This window comes from Semicossyphus pulcher, unplaced genomic scaffold, assembly GCF_022749685.1.
Source record: "Semicossyphus pulcher isolate SPU_LCO1_2020_fin unplaced genomic scaffold, fSemPul1.0.p SCAF_9, whole genome shotgun sequence".
Taxonomy (NCBI): Eukaryota; Metazoa; Chordata; class Actinopteri; order Labriformes; family Labridae; genus Semicossyphus; species Semicossyphus pulcher.
The window spans coordinates 32,183,225-32,201,417 of NW_027211770.1; the positions used below are offsets into that span (position 1 = coordinate 32,183,225).

General features: G+C 40.0%; 2 protein-coding genes across 4 annotated transcripts; both read left to right on the top strand.

Moving 5' to 3' along the window:
• Positions 1-581: 581 nt before the first annotated feature.
• On the top strand, positions 582-4,289 carry LOC138584060 (high affinity immunoglobulin epsilon receptor subunit beta-like). The gene is made up of 7 exons (XM_069656191.1): positions 582-668; positions 1,532-1,765; positions 1,997-2,098; positions 2,203-2,259; positions 2,468-2,608; positions 2,728-2,853; positions 3,223-4,289. Exons 2-7 carry the CDS (start codon positions 1,556-1,558, stop codon positions 3,340-3,342), a joined length of 756 nt encoding a protein of 251 aa, XP_069512292.1. The 5' UTR covers positions 582-668; positions 1,532-1,555; the 3' UTR covers positions 3,343-4,289.
• A 222-nt stretch (positions 4,290-4,511) lies between these two features.
• nudt17 (nudix (nucleoside diphosphate linked moiety X)-type motif 17) lies at positions 4,512-9,460 on the top strand. Of its 3 annotated transcripts, XM_069656335.1 has the most exons (9): positions 4,512-4,536; positions 5,399-5,496; positions 5,891-6,007; positions 6,212-6,395; positions 6,536-6,561; positions 6,666-6,758; positions 7,187-7,285; positions 8,409-8,542; positions 8,806-9,460. In XM_069656335.1, the coding sequence occupies exons 2-9, from the start codon at positions 5,422-5,424 to the stop codon at positions 8,969-8,971; spliced, it is 894 nt and encodes a 297-aa protein (XP_069512436.1). In that variant the 5' UTR covers positions 4,512-4,536; positions 5,399-5,421; the 3' UTR covers positions 8,972-9,460. The 3 variants fall into 3 exon arrangements, with proteins under 3 accessions (XP_069512436.1, XP_069512435.1, XP_069512437.1); XM_069656334.1 differs by lacking the exon at positions 4,512-4,536 and having other exon boundaries at positions 4,674-5,496; XM_069656336.1 differs by lacking the exon at positions 4,512-4,536 and having other exon boundaries at positions 5,399-5,430.
• Positions 9,461-18,193: the final 8,733 nt, after the last annotated feature.

An 18,193-nucleotide genomic window follows, 5' to 3' on the forward strand; every position in this document is an offset into this window, starting at 1 on the left:
TTATAACACATTACAAAATGCAGGATCAGTGTGGAGCTAATAATCCGACCTCTGATTTTTATTTGGGTCATTATTTATCGTCAAACAGGTTCGTTTCAGCGCTGCAGTGTCTCTCTCAGTAAATAAAGCTGGAGGTGGTGCCTGCCGGACGTGGATTCTCGGAATTGTTGCTGTGGATATGTCTGCGCTGCCTTCACATTATCGGAATAATAACAATCTGAAAACACAGCTCCCAAAACTGTGCCCTTTTGTGTTATTTTATTGTGTACACATCATTCACAGCGATGGAAGAAACCCAATTTCTTTGACGTCCGTTGTCGCATTGGAGGTAAGAGTAGTTTATGTTTAAATTGACCATTACAATGAAACACTGGTGTGTTTATGTGTCTCTCTGAAGTGTACGTAAGTTATATTGTTAAATATGTTACGTATATTTTAATTTTAGATCAAACGACTCACAGTCAGTCGAGTAATTTCTAATGACGTAACCAGAAATTTGTATCTTTGTATTAATTTTCACTGTCGATAGTACCTTGTTTGGCTGGTATTTCAGATTAACGAGTTTGCATTAAGCACTTGAAGGCAGCATATTTCCAAGCCAGAAGAATCGAAAGACAACTTCAGAAAGCTTCCGCAACTCCGTCTACAAGCAGCGATTTAAACTACGGGTAAATACCTCGAAAATAATAGAATAATTCCATTAATTCATTTTAAAACATTTAAAAGTTGATTTCTACTTTTATCAGCCTTTATGGTCCATTAGTCAGCATGTTGATAACTAGGCTAACGATACTGCGTCACTATCACTTCCAGATGTATTGTTTATGTTAGCTAGTTTAGCTAGCAGCAAAATACGTATACGTGAATAAAGTCTCTTTTAATACCACGAAACATTATGAACTATGATGGCACTTGTGATATTGTAGCGGCGGCATTTGACAGTTAAGTTAAACGAACATTCACTCTTGGAAATAATCACTTCCTGGAAGTGTAAACCAGACCCCGAGTAAAAGTCAGATAATAGAAGATTTCTCTGTTTATCAGGAGGTGTAGATGCTCGTTGGATCGCGTTTTGAGCGCTAACATGATTCCATGGGGTATTCTTGTAAAAGAATCCTTTATTTATCTCGTCTTAAAATTCATATGATTGACATACAGACCAGCAGTGGCATTGTTTCACATGCAAAGAAACGAATCCTCTTTTCAAGCGCAGAGATGATTTCAGTTCAGACAATTACTGTAACTGTAACAGAAGAAATATTTCACATTTTGTACTTCATTTCAGTCTTTTCTTTTTATGCCACTTTCTACTTCTACTTCGCCACACATCAGAGGGAAATATGGGACTTTTTACTGCACTACATTTATCTGACATATTGAGTTACATTGTTGATTCACATTATAAAAGAAAATATAATCTACTAATAAATGGTGACATGTTATTATAGATTAAACTATCCAGCAGTATACATTACACTCATGACCACATTAATGCATAATATATAACTTTTATTTATTTTTTTTCCCCCAGTTTTTGTGAACTCTGACCTCCATCATGACGTCCACGTCCATCACCACAGTCGGTGGAGTGGTGGTGGTCACTCAGGTCATCCCTCAGGATGAAAAGGCTATCCCCCTCCAGGCTGCTGCTGCTACCTCCACACAGGCCCCAGTCACACAAGCCCCACGTCCTGCCACGCCCTCCCCTACAAAGGTGGACGACATGACCGCCACCTTCCAGCGGGGGGAGCCACGGGGCCTAGGGGTGAGTGGATGTAAAGTGTTTTCATTTGAAATGTGATCATTCGGACGTAGCCTGAAGCTGACTGACCAAATTTTAGTCTTCAAACTCGTGGATGAAGAAGTCCCAAAATATGTAAAAATTAGGGTCCAGGTTTGAAGATACCAGAATACCTCTTTTAATAGAGGGTCTGAGAGCTTCCTCCGCCTCTGTTATAGTTTTGAGTAATGGAGAAAACTTTGTGTGTGTTTACAGATTGTTCAGATCTTCATCGGCGTGCTGTGTATCCTGTTCAGTCTGACTGCCACCTTCTCTCCACTCCTGTTGGGCCACGCTCCGTTCTGCCTCGCTGTCTGTGTACGGAAACTTTACTCACTCACAACCAGTCACAGATTAAAAACCACCAGCGAGAATACTTAAAACAAAGAGATTAATAAACGTGTGTCTCTGCTGTCCTTCAGTTCGTCATCTCCGGCTCTCTGGCTGTGGCGGCAGCGAGAAAGAACTCAGTCAAACATGTGAGTTCACTTCATCTCATCATAATGAAGAAAAAAACATCTCTCTAATCTCTTCTTTACTTGCTTTTTTTGTGGAATAATTCTGCATATTTTCCAGAGATTTTCGTAAATGGATCAAACTAAAACTTGAAATCACACTCATGTGTTCCTCTGATGGTTTGTGAATCAGATCACAGTTTGAGTCTGTGTGTGTTTGCTGCCGCTACAGGTACAGGCGTGTCTGTCTTGGAACGTGATCAGCATCGTGTTCGGCCTGGCAGGGGTGGCCTACACCTCCTTCCTGCTGGCTGATGGCCCCCCTTCTGAGCGGCTCTGTGAGCAATGCACCAGAGGGATGTGGACCCTGGATGTAAGTGTATTACTCCGGTCCACAGGTCTCAGCTGTGTATAAACACAAACGTACATTTTGATCAAACAAGTGTGTGTTTCCTGCATTAAACATGGTGTTTTTTTCTTGATGTGTTTCAGGTGTCTGTGTACGGACTGCTCGGTCTCTTCATGGTTCTGCTCGTCCTGCAGATCTGTGTCGCCATCACTGTCTGTGTTTTCTGTGGCAAAGCCCTCAGACGCTGTGGCAGCAACTCTACTGTCAAGGTTAGACAGTTTATTTCAACAAAAGAAAAAAAATATCTGATGGTTGAGTGGTTGAGGCATATGCTGCTGTAGACAGGAAGTTAAAACTCAATGTTGGTAGGGCTGAGATCAATGTTAGCTTCTCCAACAGGCTAACATCAGCTGCAGTCTTACACATTAGGAAACTAGAGTGACAGTATTTAGTTTTTTTCACCAGACAGTGAAGCTGTCGTGAGAGGCACTGTCCAGGTGCATTATGGGAAATGTTGGATTCAGTTTGGACCTTCTCAGCTTCTCAGATTTGTCTCCTACAGGTACAAATTCTCTATTGACATGACAAAGATAGACAGTGATTAATAATGAGTTTTTGTTTTGACCTCTGACCTCCAGGTGATGGTTGATGGTTGCAGCTCTACTCTGGGTGTTGCAGCCTCATTGTCCGACAGCGATGTGGCCCTGTTGGACAGCGATGGCGAGGAAACCTGCCCATCGCCGCCATACTCCCCCTGAGGAGGGAGACTGGGAATACTACTATAAATACCACTATTAATACAACCGGAGTACGACAGGAGATATACCACACTCTGACTCTGCCTGTCATTATAATCTGTAACCATCTTTCCAACTGTTTCTTTCTTTGCTGTTGAATTTTGATGCTTTGTCTCTGTGACAGGGGTCAGAGTCGAAATCTTGCTACACTGCATTGTGGGTAATTTCAGGGTTAATTAGCTAGATTTTGATTGTATTAAATATGGATGAGATGATTCAGACTCGCAGCATTCCTCTTTGATGGATGTTTGCTCAGATATCAGAAAGTAAAGTTGGTACATTTCACTTTAATGCAGAATTCCTCTGAAGACACTAAATGAAAAACTGACCAGTTGAAAACTTTAAACTGATAATTGAATCGTTCTCCAAGTATGGTAAAATTAAATGGACATTTTTTGAAGGGAGTTTGGTGACGTTGTGCCAGTATCACAAAGGAGGATCTTAAATAGATACAAAAAAATTAAATAATGTGCAATATTATTTTTAAACCCTGCGACCATTAACAGTTCCAGCTGTATAGATAAGGGATGGATTGATGATGATTCAATATAAAATGACTTATTACAGTTTTGATGATTGGTCTAAATGCATTTGAAGGCTTTGATTTTCTCACTTAACGTGAAAGGTACAAAATATCTGACTGTGAGCACCTTACTTTATCACTAAATCACACTTATATAATAAATTAATCTCAATGACAACTCCTACTGTACCATGAATTTAGAATAATTCTGACAGTTAAATTGTTGCCAGAAGAAAATAGGTAAATATTGCCATAAAATGGAGCCATTTATTTTGATATGAGATGACAAAGTCTGAACTGAGAGAGGCTTCTGTGTTTCTATTTGTTTCTGAAGCTTTTCTGTCTGTACTCTGATAATTCAATAAACTGAAGATTTTTTTTTCCACACTGTTTGTTCTTACTTAAAAAAAATCGGGGTTCACTACACTGATAAACGTTGATCAACAAAAATGAACTAAGTAGGAAATCTCTATGAATCATTTCAGTAAACAACCGTGAATTTCAGCACTTAGAAACGTATTTTTTGTACGACATCGTGAGAACCAGGCTGTGTGCTTTTACTTTGAAGGCAGTAACCGGATGTCGGATACGGCTAAAATGACCGGAAAGACGTTAGCTGGCGTCACTCTTCTGTTAGTAGGTTTCGAGTCTTCCTGCTTCTGTGTTTATTCGTACAATATGAGTAGAAATACGGATATTAAAACGTGCAGACGTTAATGTAGAAAATTCTACTGTTTTTTTTTTTAAATCTCCGCTAAAAGAAGCTGTTAGCGGTGTTTAATCTTAGCTACAGTTAGCTGTTCATGTTTGTAGTTCATAGTTCAGTCAACCATAAACCTACTTGTTTGCTTAGTTTGGTAGTTAGGGTCAGTCCGGTGTGTTGGCCGCATGTTAACTGCTCCTGTATGTAGACGTGTATGAAGAGTTTTTACCAACTAAACCAACAGCAGCTCTCAGAATAGATTGCAATCACCCCCCCTAAAAGTGATATGTATAATGTGCGTGAAAAACCTTAAATCATAGCCTCTGAAGTCTATGAGAAAATGGTGGTACTTCACTCTTGATTTATTCCCTCAGTAAACATGTTCCTAATGAGTTTATGGTCTCAATCTCTAGTTTTTAAGGAGTGGGCTGTTCATTTATTCAGTGAAGAAGCATCCACATTTATATCAAAGTTGCAGTGAATTATAGATCAATCTTACTAACAAAGCTAGATTTGCACTAACTCTCATCATGTTTACATTTGCACCACCTGTCTCTTATTTTATTATTTTCTTACGGGCTGAAGGGGGGTTGGGTTGATAGATGACACTTCTGGCTCACAGTCAGAGTGTCAAACTCCAGGTGTTAAATTGGTAGTCCACAAACCAAGTCCAAGGGTAATGTCATGATGGCAACGCCCACTTATTATATACACCAAATAATGTTGTAAATCTGCTCGGTGTTCTAGAATCGGAAGCACTAACAGACTTCCTGTTTGTTCTTAACTTCCAGCTCCGGTCAGGTGACGCAGCATCATGGACAAAGTGAGGAGGATCCTGGTTCATGTTTGTAAAGACCGAGCAGCTCCACAACGAGCTCAGTTTGTCCAGGTCAGAGCTAGTTATACAATTATTTAAAGGACCAGTTTGTCATTTTTCTTAACACTATATTACATTATTACACGGCTGTGTTAATAATTTATTCTGAGGTCTGTTATTTCTTGATAACAGACTGTTGTTAAGAAGAACAGACCGTTGCTAGAGATGAGGCTGTAGTCACACAATCCGGAGGACTAACTAATCAAATCAATCCGCTGAAAGAAGTCCGGTAAATTTGACGTCCGTCTGATTACATCAGGAAAAAAACAGACGAGAACAGTGGAGAATGTCGGGTTCCATTCTGCGATATCAACCTGCTCACTATAAATTATCCCTTACTTATATCAACATGTTCTACCTGGAATCACTTTGTCTTCTGTAATATTTCTTCTTCTGCTGTTTTTAGAGTATCACAGATCACTTCAGTGACTGTGGGGACGACGAGGTGGAGGTGAACTGCTCACTGGAGAAAAACCAGTTCATCCTTTACAGAGGAGACAAAGGACGAATGATTCCTCTGAAGGTCAGACACACAATATGAATACAGAACAACTACCCCTCTGTTATTAATAACTATAACTACCCCTCTGTTATTAATATTAACCGCTCTGTTTTTAATAACTACCCCTCTGTTTTTTATTTACCCCTCTGTTTTTGATAACTACCCCTCTAGCTTCATAATTAACCCTCCATCTCTGTAACAATCCTGTTGCCTTTTCTCTCCCAGAGGCCCGTCTTCTGTCCCATCAAACATCTGTCAGTCACGGAGGCAGCTGCGATCCCATTGGACATCCAGCAGCGTGGCATAGATGTGGGCGTGGCCATCATCCTGCAGACAACCAATCAGAGAGTGTTACTCACACGGAGGGCGAAGGAGCTCCGGATATTTCCCAGCGTCTGGGTTCCTCCAGGTCTGACTCTCACTGATGTCTGTTAGAGGGGTGCATTATGGGAAATGTAGGATTGAATGTGTTTGTACTGAAATACTGTAATAACAAATAACTTATGTGCTTCTGGTTTTTATTGATCACGATCATGATTGTTTTTGTAGGCGGCCATCTTGAGCCAGATGAGACGGTAAATCATTTTCCTTTTGTAAACATGATTTAATTTGACAGCTGGACACAGTATTTACTAAGGGTCAATCACGGCATAGTAAACGTTATTTTTGTGGTGAGTAGCTGCTGGATGCCGGCCTCAGGGAGCTGAAGGAGGAAACTGGACTGGAACTGGAAGCAGAGGAAGTTTCTCCAAAGATTCTGGGACTCTGGGAGGTGAGACAGGTTAAACTCTGAGAGTCAGACAGGTTGAAAAGAGACAAATACCAAAACTAGTGTCACAAAAACTAGACATTCGGACTAAATAGTACAACAGCGTCATCAGAGCACAGGCGAGGCAGCAAGTTAAAATGATAAATAATAATACATGTATTCACAGCTGTAAGTACAGCTTGAAGTTTGAGCAAAATAACCCAGATTTCTTTCAGTTCTTTTTCTCAGGAGCTAGGTGAACAGTTTCCCTTTGCTTCCAGCCTTTGTGCTAAGCTAAAGTAGGCTAAACACATGCTGAAGCTGGAGGTGAAGCTGTTATTCATCTCAACATCTGGAGGAGACAGAGACCATCAGCAGCTTTAATAAGTGCACAGACGTGTGTGTAGTTAAAGGTTCACTATCCAGCCTCTGTCTTTGTGTGTGTCTGTCAGTCCTCGTACCCCCCCATGCTGTCCAGAGGACTCCCTCAGAGACATCACATCGTCATCTACATGCTGCTGCACTCCTCGCTCTCCCACCTGCAGCTACAGGTGAGCTTAGTGTCTCAGGCTCTCTGTGGACGCTTGATGCTCCAGAAGAAGATGTTCGACCATGACATCTTAATGGTGCTCTGTCTGCAGTAGTTTTCTCCCTGCTTTATGGAATATTATATCACTGACACTCTAAGCAAACTTTTGTATCAGTAACTTCAGTTTTTGTTTTAACGTGTGCATTGAAGTTTGTTTCTGTGAGCTTCGTTTCAAACCTGGGGTCCGTTTCAGAAAGCGGGTCTGTGAAAACCCCGGGTTTGTTTACCCTGAAATGAGGGAAACCTCTGGTTTGCCGTTTCAGAAAGAGAGGTAACTTTAACTCTGAGTTGGTTACTATGGTAACTGTGTCTGTGAACCTCACCTGGTCGGGAGCAGGTTTTCTTCAGGAAACTCAGAGTTTCGCTCCGTCTGCTCCCTCTAGAATATAAAATAATAATAATAATAATAATAAAGTTTATTTGATGGTGCCTTTCTAGTCACCCAAGGTCACCTTACAGGAAATAAAAGCATACAATAAAACTTCAAACATTATTAAAACCAGACAACAACCTAAAACAAGTGAAGTGCACAGTGTCAGAGTGAATATGCCAGTTTGAACAGGTGGGTTTTGAGTTTGGATTTGAATGTTGTGATGGAGTCTGACTGTCTTATGTGTGGGGGGAGGGAGTTCCATAGTCTGGGTGCCGAGCAGCTGAAGGCTCGGGCACCCATGGTGCTGAGGCGTGATGTGGGGATGGTTAATAGTCCAGCAGAGGCTGAACCTTCATTCGACTTCCTCATTCATTCAGCCCGTCTCACGCGTGTGTTTGAGCGGTCTCTGTGCTACTCTGACCCCTTTGCAAAAGTCTTTTCCCCCCTTATGTGCAGCCCTGTCTGGGGCCAACATATACAAAAACAATTACATAAAGAGAGTATAAAAATATTCATTTACTTCAAAATGTTCTCAGTAAAATACAACCTTGTTAAATGAATCGAGTTGTGTTTGTACACAATAACTCTAACAGCAAGCAGAAAGCACTGTGTACATCCTACGGGACTGAGCCTACAGAGACAAACCTGCAAAACACAAAAGACTTAAAACTTGGTTTAAAACTGATTTAAAAGTTGTGTAATTGTCCTGCAGGCCTCTCTGAGCCCGTCCCCTGCCGAGGTCAGCGCCTGTCTGTGGGCCGACAGGCAGCTGGTCAGAGCCATCGTGTCCGCTGTGGACGGAGAGGACGCCGAGCTTCAGCTGGACGACCTGCCGAGCAGCATCAGGTAATAATGTCGAGCTGAAAAAGCATTTTGAAATGAAACAGGAAATGCAGGCAGGACACAGTGTGTGGGATTTATGTGGTTAGGATGCTGAAAAGTGGGCGTGTCGTAACAAACAAAGTAGGCGTGGCCCTGTTGGTGTAAAGAGTAAATAAGAAGTAAAGATATGAACCAAACAAGACCAAGTGAAGGCAGAACCCCAGGATCAAAGTGACAGTGGTGTGATGAGATTACTGTGACCTTTGACCTTCCTGCTGTGTGTGTAGTGTGACGCAGGTTTCCACAGGTGGAGCTCTGAGTGACTCCACTCTGCCTCTGACGGTGTTCATCAGTCGGGCACCGTCCAGCGGCCCAGACGTGGAGCGGGTCAGCACCGGGACCAAGTATGCCCTAGAGCTGTGGCTGAAGAGCCTGGAGACCCCTGGCCTCTGACCTCTGACCCCCCATGACAGTCCTGACCCAGGAAATGACTGTGGCTTAATTTAATGTATGTTGATTCTCTGCCTTGTTTTTTCAATAAAACACAGCTGAAACATAAGACTCTCTGACTGACACGCCTGAGGCTCCTGGCCACCAGGGGGCAGCAACGTGTTAGAGCCTGAATTCTCCATCCAAACGTACACATGCCGAGTTTCTCATCGGCAGATTCTATTTTTTTAAATCTCAATATATTGAGACTTTAAGAAAAAAAAAAGAATAATAAATGAACAAACCAAAAAACATCCCAACAGTTGAATTAGAGATATTTTTCCTTTAGGTGTCAAAAACTCTGACTTCCGTGTCATTTGAGTAAAAGTATGTAGTTTGTTATGATTCATTTTCTCACATAAGAGACTCTTAATTTATTGTCCCACCTCTTCTCTGTCCATCTATGAAATCTAAACTATGTACATTTCCATGACGTGGGTGATATTACTGAAACATTGATGGAACAGTTATTAAACTAAATGAGTTTGTTCAATATTATTTAATTAATTTAATGTGTGTCTTTGTTTTAATTTATTTGTTTAACAGGGTTAAATACAAATACACTTCAGGTTACATTTTGTCTCAGTGTCACTTTAATTTAAAGGTTATTATCATGTTTTTATTGGTCATATATCAAATACTTCTTATGCATAGTTCTTTAAATCGGTGAAACAGCGCCCCTCTTAGTTACAATGGCTGGTAAACGGCAGCCTGTGTGGCCAAAGGTGGTATTGCGCCGCAAAAGAAAGATTTTCCCGAGAGACGCAGGTGTGGGTGATTAAAATGTGTTGGTCTGGAAAATAAATGGCGTCAGAAGAATCTAATCAGGTAGGTAAAATACCGTCTGTCTGTGGTCCTGTTCTACTCTTAGCTCAGAGTCTTTCCAGAACAGTAAATGGATAATGTCTGGCTGTTATGGAGGTGACGTAGTGAAGGTTAGCTTAAATGTACCGCCTTGTTCTCTTAAATGCTCAAACTTCTAACTACACAAACAATTAATCTTGTATTGTATTTTAGGCCTCAAACTAACGATCATTTATATTATCTATTTGCCTTACCGATTTTAATGATTAATCGATAAATCAACCAACTTTTAAAAACTTCTCATCACAACTTTCCAGAGCTCAAATTACGTCTTTAAATATCTGTTTTTTTTTGTCCAACCAACAGTTTGGAACTGCAACAAAGTATAGACTAATTAATTGAAAAATAATTAGTCTTAATATTTTGATAATTGATTAACTGTTACGGTGAATTTTCAAACAAGCTTAAACCAGAGGATTTGCTTCATTTTGTCACTTTGTGCATTTGTAGTTTTGTGTTTTAAACTGTTGCTTTGTCAACTCTGATGTTTGATGGAGTAAACATTATTCAAAAAAAAATCAGCAGATTTATCAATTACGCAGCTAATCGTTTGTTGCAGCCCCTAAAAGTCCAAAACCAAAAGACTCTTCATTTATAATCAATGACGAGAAGGAAAAGCAGCAAATTCTCACATTTCAGAGGCTGAAAAGTTTTCAAGTTTTCGATTAACTCAGAAATTGCAGCTCAATTTTACTTTTGTATTTCCTTTACTTTATTCTTTTACGCCACCAAATCTCAGAGGGAATGTATTTAAAGATAGGACAGGGGAGAACACTGAACCTTAATGTAAAACCTGGTTTCATCATTTACTTTACAGTCGAACTAAACCTTCAAGTGTCAGTTTACCTGAGTACCTTTGATCCGCCAACAGAGAGGTCAGGTGTCAGGGCATCAGCTCTCAGGTGAAGGCGGTGATTAAAGTAAAAGTCAACAGAACAGCCTAGCCCTGCCGCCTGTTAAACACTAATAGGTGTTACCTTTGATCACACACCTGAGTCACAGCAGGTCATTATGAAGCCCCGCCTCTTTTCCTCAGTCATCAGTCTTTATACTTCTTCATGAAACCTGTCATCTGTCTTTTATTGTTTGAATTTACAGGATTCGGAGGAGAATATGTCAAATCATGCTTTGGTCCCACAGACTGAAGGGGGTGGAGCCGAGGTGTAGTTAGTCAATCAAGGTAAACACACCCAAACAGGGACCACTTGCTTCCAAATAACTTATACTGATTGCCTAACTCAGCTAGCTTCCAAGTAGCACGGCCACCAAACGACTCGCTACCTACAAGCAGCTCAAGTGGTAACAGCTAACTTAGCTAGTGTGCAACTATGTCTAGCTAGCTCAACAACATTACAACTTAGTCAGCCACCAAACAACTGTCTCAACCATCTAGAAGCAGCTCAAGTGGTTACTAAGCTAGCTTACAAGTAGCTCAATAACATTCAAACTTGTTCAGCTGGCTCTCAATCTTAACTAGCTGGAAACTAGCTCAAGTACCGAACAGCTAACTCAGCTAGCTTCCAACTGGTTTCAAGGTAGCTCAACTAGCCTACTCTACAACCAGCTTACACCTAGTTCATAACTTACTTAAATATCTTACAAGTTGCTTAGCTAGCTCACAGCTATCTTACAGTTGGATCATAAATAGCTCACAACTAGATGGCAAACGGCTAACACCTAGCCTCAACATTAAACTTGTTTGATGGAACGTAAATTAACTGAATAACTGGCCGATCTCAAAGTTATGTAATGACTTGTAGTCACATAAAACAAACATGCGAGGAGCTCTCAGTCAGGTTGAATATTTCTCTGGTTGACTCATTGAGCCGTGCCCGTCTCTTTATGTTGATATCAGCTCCATCCCTCTCATATCAAACATTCATACATTCCTCAGCTGCCCCGCCTCGCTCCACCCCTCGTCTTCACTTTCTGTCTTTGTTCAGCTCTTTGTGCACAAGCTGAAGAATAAACCTGGACTTTGGAGGAAAATGAATCGAACCTGCAACAAAGAGGATCCACTTACAGACTGGAAATGTCCTCCTTCACAACATAATACAGAATAAACTGGGACGCGGACGCTGCTGCCAAACTGAAATATGATTATTAACACCAGCAGCAGCAATAAAAACACTTTATTAAGTATTTAAAAAAGTACTTGATGCCATGATTATAACAATATCAATATGAGTGATCAATGAATATGGTCTCATGTTAATAAATGTCTATCAGGCACGTGTTGATGTAAAAAATCTTTCATCAATCAGGATTTATTAAAAATATAGCACACATGACATACTGTATAATGTAATTCACATTATGTCAAGTAAGCATGAACATTGAAAACTACGGAAGCCCTAAGAGGACATGCATTCATACATTTTATTTACTCAGTTTTCCTGTGATAACGAGTCATTCCTGGCTGCTTATTTATCTCGTTCTCTCGGGAGAACAGCGCTGCACCACCGTAACGTCGGATGATCATACCTCATATCTCCAGAGCTGCAGAAGCGTGTGGGCGATGGCAGCACGGCATGTCCTGCTCTGTAATATCACAGAGACCGGCCTGTTGTTTTCTACACCGACAGAAAGCGATCCTGTTATCACGAGAAAACCAGCTTTGTTATCTCGACGTAACGAGATAAATAAATCAAGATCTCCAGAAAAATGTATGGATGCATGTCTGCTTAGGGCTTCCATAGAAACTCCTTAAACCGCTCAATATGTTTGAGGAAGAAATCATTAGTTTTGTAATAATTTCAGCAATAGTAATACTGGTAATAGGAGGGCTGCCTTATAGTGCAAACAGTGAGACTCATTTGAAGGATAAAACATCAGTGTGTAATGTTTGAAGGGTTTTATTCTCAGGAACTCTGACAGATTTTTCTACATTATAGCAAAAAAATACATCTCACAACACATTAAAAGAACAAGGACTAGTAAGTACACATTTGATATCATGAAAAGGTTATTATATGATCAAACATGTTTAATGATATCAGAAATGTTCAAACATGTAGACGGTATGATGAGTTTTAACATGCTGGCAGACACAGCAGGGTCAGTCATCTCAAGCTTTTTAAACCAAAACAAAAGTAACTGTTAAATTAAACATAAGCACGAGTCATTGTGATCTAAAAACATTAATACGCATAATATTTGGTCTAATTATTCCAATGCTAAAATACATACAAAGATACTGTTTAATGTTGCTTTAGTGGAACTTAAATTACTTGTTCTACGTTGTGCTAAACTGTGTCTCGTCTTTTTTAATAGTGATATTGTTTATTACATTTTTACTGATACACAACAAATTACACTGATGGAAATAAATAATAAAGTTCATCTTTACTTGATGTTTAAAAATGATTTAGAACAAAACAGCTGTGAGAAAATAAAAAAAGACAATATAAAATACATGTAGTTTAATATTAAACAATTCATAAGTATTATAAATATCTTTCATCATAAGAATTTAAAGTTTGAATCATTTAAAAAAAGATCGTTCTTATAAAGTAATAAACGGAGCTCCACAGTGCTTTACAGACAATAAATAATAATAATGAGATAAATCCGGATTATCGTGTCGTCTTCTGTCTGCTGGTTCTTCACGGATCACTGTTACTGGTTGATGGTGTAAACGCTCGTCCTCTTCTTCATCGGGTTGTCCTGTTCGTCCTGTAAGACATGAGACACGACATGAGCGTCGAGGGGAGAGAGACGATTTGGTTTAAATAAATTTGACACATAATGTCCCTTTTTGCTAGGCTAGCAGTTTCCATCCGCTTCCAGTCTTTGTGCTAAGCTAGGCTAAACACGTCCTGGATCTATTCTTATTTCACACAGCTGGTCAATAAATATGTTTTTAGTAATATTATAGTGTTGAAAGTTTATTTTTATTTTCTTTGTCTGCTTTTTGCTGCGACGTATTTTAATATTCTGAAGTGTAATGAACCTAGCACGTACACAAACCCAATCAGCAATTATCAATAGAACGATAAGTTCATATCGATGACATGATAATTAGTTTATGATGCAGAGTTACCATAATTACTCTGCAATCACTACTTAAGATAATTCAAACACAGTAACACATCAGTATTCATGACTTATTTGTTTTACGTCATTAAGATGCTTCTTATAATAAATGAATAATAAGTAGTTTTATTTACAGCACAGAAACATGGAAACAAAGAATAAATCTCATGTTACTAACAGGTATTTATGCGTAATTAAAAAGTAGAAACATTGAACTAACAGTTGTTAACAGTAGTTAAATATATTTTTGCTGATACTAAATTATACAACTTCTATCAGTTAGTTTGACGAAAAAATGATTCTTTGACTTTTATGTCGTTTTAATGTTGACACTTTAATATTAGATTTTAGTTCCACTTTCACTAGTTACTTATACATAGATATGAGTAATTAATGCTAAGCTACTTAATTACTGATGCTACCTAGATTAAGAGAACAGTTTAAATGTGAAGTATTATTAATAGTCACAGTTAAGTTAGCATAAAAAACACTCAAACTAAACTACAAAAATAAAAGTTGGCAGAAAATATTTATGTAATAACCAAATGTTACTAATAAAAGTACCAAATATGTATAATAATATGTAATAGATGAACTGTCTCTATTATGTCAGTCTTATTATGTAACCATACAGTCACTTCATACTTCTGTGTGTAAATGATATTATACATGTGTCACCTGTTAAAATATAATAGAACAAGTGTATGACTCTGAATACTTAATGTAACTATTAAACACTATTATTATAATAATAATAATTATTATTATTATTGTTAAGAGATGTAATTAGTTTAAAAACTTCTTATCTGTGAGTGACAGTAATGATTTACCAGTGTATGAACAGACCTGCGTTAGCATGCACAGTGTGCGCTAATCACACAGCTAAAGTCATTAGCACTAAAGTCAACAAACACTTAAAGTCACACCCACTGACGGCTTTTGTTAACTTCCTGTTGTCATGGTGACATTAATCAAATTACAGTATGTGTCGGCGTCATTTCTGCATGTTCCTGAGTAAATGTTGACTGTGACTCATTAAAACACAAACAGGTGAAAACAGTAACCTGCTGAGACGACACACACCCACCCAGATCATACACGCGTCACACTGTGTACCAGACAGGTGAACTCTGCTGCAGCGCCATGTTAAAGGTGTGCTGGTGTCACATTCAATTCTTATTATAATAAATGAACTCTTCTCTGCTGTGAGGAAGAGACTGTGTCAAAGGCTTCACATTACATACACAAAGACACCACCAACACACTCTGCCCTGCGTGTGTGTGTGTGTGTGTGTGTGTGTGTGTGTGTGTGTGTGTGTGTGTGTGTGTGTGTGTGTGTGTGTGTGTGTGTGTGTGTGTGTGTGTGTGTGTGTGTGTTGGGTATGGATATTAATTATCCAGATTTTTAAATTCCACTTTTTTCTATCCGGGATCAGATAATCCATCTTCCTGTCCAGTTTTACTTGGACAGGATCGACCATATCCAGATGTTTTACTTACGTATGCTTCCCCGTTGGGTCGTCCGAAGCGTCCGTGTGTGGTGTACAGAGGGATGTCGTCTCTGTGGGTCTGTACGTCGTAGGGACTGAAGTCTTTGTGGCGCCCCCTACAGCAGCACCACCACACCAGCTGGAGAGAAAACTTTGTCAGACATTTTCCAAAAGTGTCTTTGAATATTTAAACATCACAATGAACATGGAGGTGTGTAGCTTATTGGTTGGCTTAGATAATGTTATGTAAATCTGGGCACGTTTAAGTATATGTACATTGAAAGGTCTTAATGATTTATTGGAACAGATTTCAGCCACGTCCACTAAAAGTTCATGTTTTGTTAAGTGTGTGACAACATGACAGAAAGGATCCCTACAGAGATAGACCTTTTTGTTACAGAGGAAGATGATTGTTTTAACCACACACAGACGTTACATCGCTCTCTGCACACACACCAGACTCCATTCATAAAAACACTGATTTTATGTTGATGACCACGTGAGTTGTTGGCCTACTGCTGCCTCGATGATTAGGTGATTTATGTTGTTATGTGTGAGACAAATATTTTTTGAATCCAAACTAAACATATAAAACACCAAAGTCACACAACAACACAAACAAACTGAGAGATCGAGGCAGCAGAAGAGCAGCGACTCCCATGTCCTGTGAGCTAAAATCACTGTTTTTATGAATGGAGTCTGGTGTGTGTGCAGAGAGCGATGTAACGTCTGTGTGTGGTTAAAACAATCATCTTCCTCTGTAACAAAAAGGTCTATCTCTGTAGGGATCCTTTCTGTCATATTGTCACACACTTAGAATAACAATCTGAGCCTGTCAGTGGAAACAACAAGAACTTCTAGTGGACGACCTTTGACCCATCAAGGATTATGTTGCAGCTGTTACTATAAGGAAAATTTTAGAGGATAGGAGACACAAGCCACAAAAACTGAGAACAGTGGAACAGGGACAGACATGTGGTGGACATAGCTAGGCTAACAATTCCCCTCTGCTTTCAATCTTTGTGCTAAGCTAGGCTAACCACATCCCGACTTGAAAGAGAAGAACAAAAGGCTCTGGACTCACCAGGGCGATCAGCAGCAGGAGGAGCAGCAGCAGAACCAGAGCGGCCAGCACCAGCAGAGCGATGCCCCACCCAGGAACACCGCCGCCGCTGCTGGCTGCTGCTGTAGTTGATGTTGCCATGGTAACATTAGACAGTGTTGTGATGGTGGGTGTGGAGTTTGCTTGAGTGACCGTCGCAGCCTGAGTGGTGTTAGTGGTTACAGAAGAAGCATCTGTGGTGGTTTGTACGGTGCTGTTTGAAGAGACGTTAGCGGCCGTTGTGGCGTTCATGTTGGGGTCAGGTGACGCAGGTGACGCAGGAGACGCAGGTGATGCAGGTGACGCTGGTGATGCAGGTGATGCAGGTGACGCTGGTGATGCAGGTGACACTGGTGATGCAGGTGACGCTGGTGATGCAGAGGTAGAGCTGTTGGCGGCTGTTGTCGCTTGTTCATTGGTCGAGCTGACATTAGGAGCACTTGTCATGGATACAGCGAGTGTGGAGACATTTTGACTGATGGTAGCTGATGGAGAGGCGGGTGTAACGCCAGCAGGAGTTGTAGTCGAGGACACTAAAGAACGAGGAATAAAGAAGCGCATCTTTATTAAATGTAAATCATTCTGTGGTGTCACTTTGTTGTGGAAAATAAACAATAATCTGAGTCTCAGAATAAAACCTTTGAACTCGTCAGAAAATAAATCCGTTAAGATTAACCTCCAACTTTTGTTTTCTAACCTTTTCTGCACTTTTATAGACAATTATTTGTTCCATGATTTAGAAAATAAATTAACCAAAAGAATTATTAGTCGGAGGCAGAAACAAAGTCTTAAACCTGCGAGACTCTAAGTGAACGAGTCCTCCTACTAGACTTCGTCATCCTCAGGTGTTTTACCCTCCACATTCAGTCTGTAAAGAAATCTCGGTCCTGTTTTGTTATCTTCATGTTTAATTTTTCATTCTTCTGTGAAACAAACATTAAATAAAGCCGCAGGTGAGCTGAGGTGTTTTTCTTACCTGGGGCGCTGATTGTGAGAGCGATGCAGAGTGCGAGCAGCGTCTCCATCTTTCTGCTGGAAATCCGACAGTTGGTGACAAAGATCTCAGTGTGGAGTCTGTTTCCACCCAGAGAAAGACTCCTTTATACAGCTGCCTCACCTGCACAGGTGGAGGAGGGGGAGGGAGGGGCTGCACCTCCCATTCTGCCCTGGAACAGAGCTCCACTCTGTGGTCACAGTTTGCATGCAGACTTCAGGTACAGTTATGTTACTCTCTTGATTCCACTGATATAAAGATGTGAGTGTTGGCATGTTCAGTGTGGGGCGCTGACGGGAACATTTGGAAACGGCTGCAGATTTCCAACAATGTGTTATTTTTGTAACGTCGTGTTTATCTTGAACGTTTTTGTCCTCCGACTGTCTGACAGTAAATTAACTTCAGCCTACAGATGCATTTAGAAAACTACAGAGTGGATTTTAATCTTATTTAAGAACGACCTTATCAATATGTTTATCATCAGTCATTTTCTGTTGTTTAGCATATTAACTACACATTTACATTCTGCACTCATTAAAATAAAAGGGCATTCAGGTGAATCAATCTCACATTCAATCTGAGCAAAGTCCACTGACAGGCTCAGATTGTTATTCTAAGTGTGACAACGTTACACAAAGGATCCCTACAGAGATAGACCTTTTGTTAACCAGGAACAGCTGTTAGATCACACTCTTTAAAGC

Coding starts and splice junctions, on each gene's coding strand:
- LOC138584060 (XM_069656191.1), top strand. CDS start 1,556: ATGACGTCCACGTCCATCACCACAGTCGGTGGAGTGGTGGTGGTCACT. Junction 1,766..1,996: donor GGGAGCCACGGGGCCTAGGG/GTGAGTGGATGT, acceptor GTGTGTTTACAG/ATTGTTCAGATCTTCATCGG. Junction 2,609..2,727: donor GAGGGATGTGGACCCTGGAT/GTAAGTGTATTA, acceptor GATGTGTTTCAG/GTGTCTGTGTACGGACTGCT.
- nudt17 (XM_069656335.1), top strand. CDS start 5,422: ATGGACAAAGTGAGGAGGATCCTGGTTCATGTTTGTAAAGACCGAGCA. Junction 6,396..6,535: donor CAGCGTCTGGGTTCCTCCAG/GTCTGACTCTCA, acceptor TTGTTTTTGTAG/GCGGCCATCTTGAGCCAGAT. Junction 6,759..7,186: donor AGATTCTGGGACTCTGGGAG/GTGAGACAGGTT, acceptor TGTGTCTGTCAG/TCCTCGTACCCCCCCATGCT.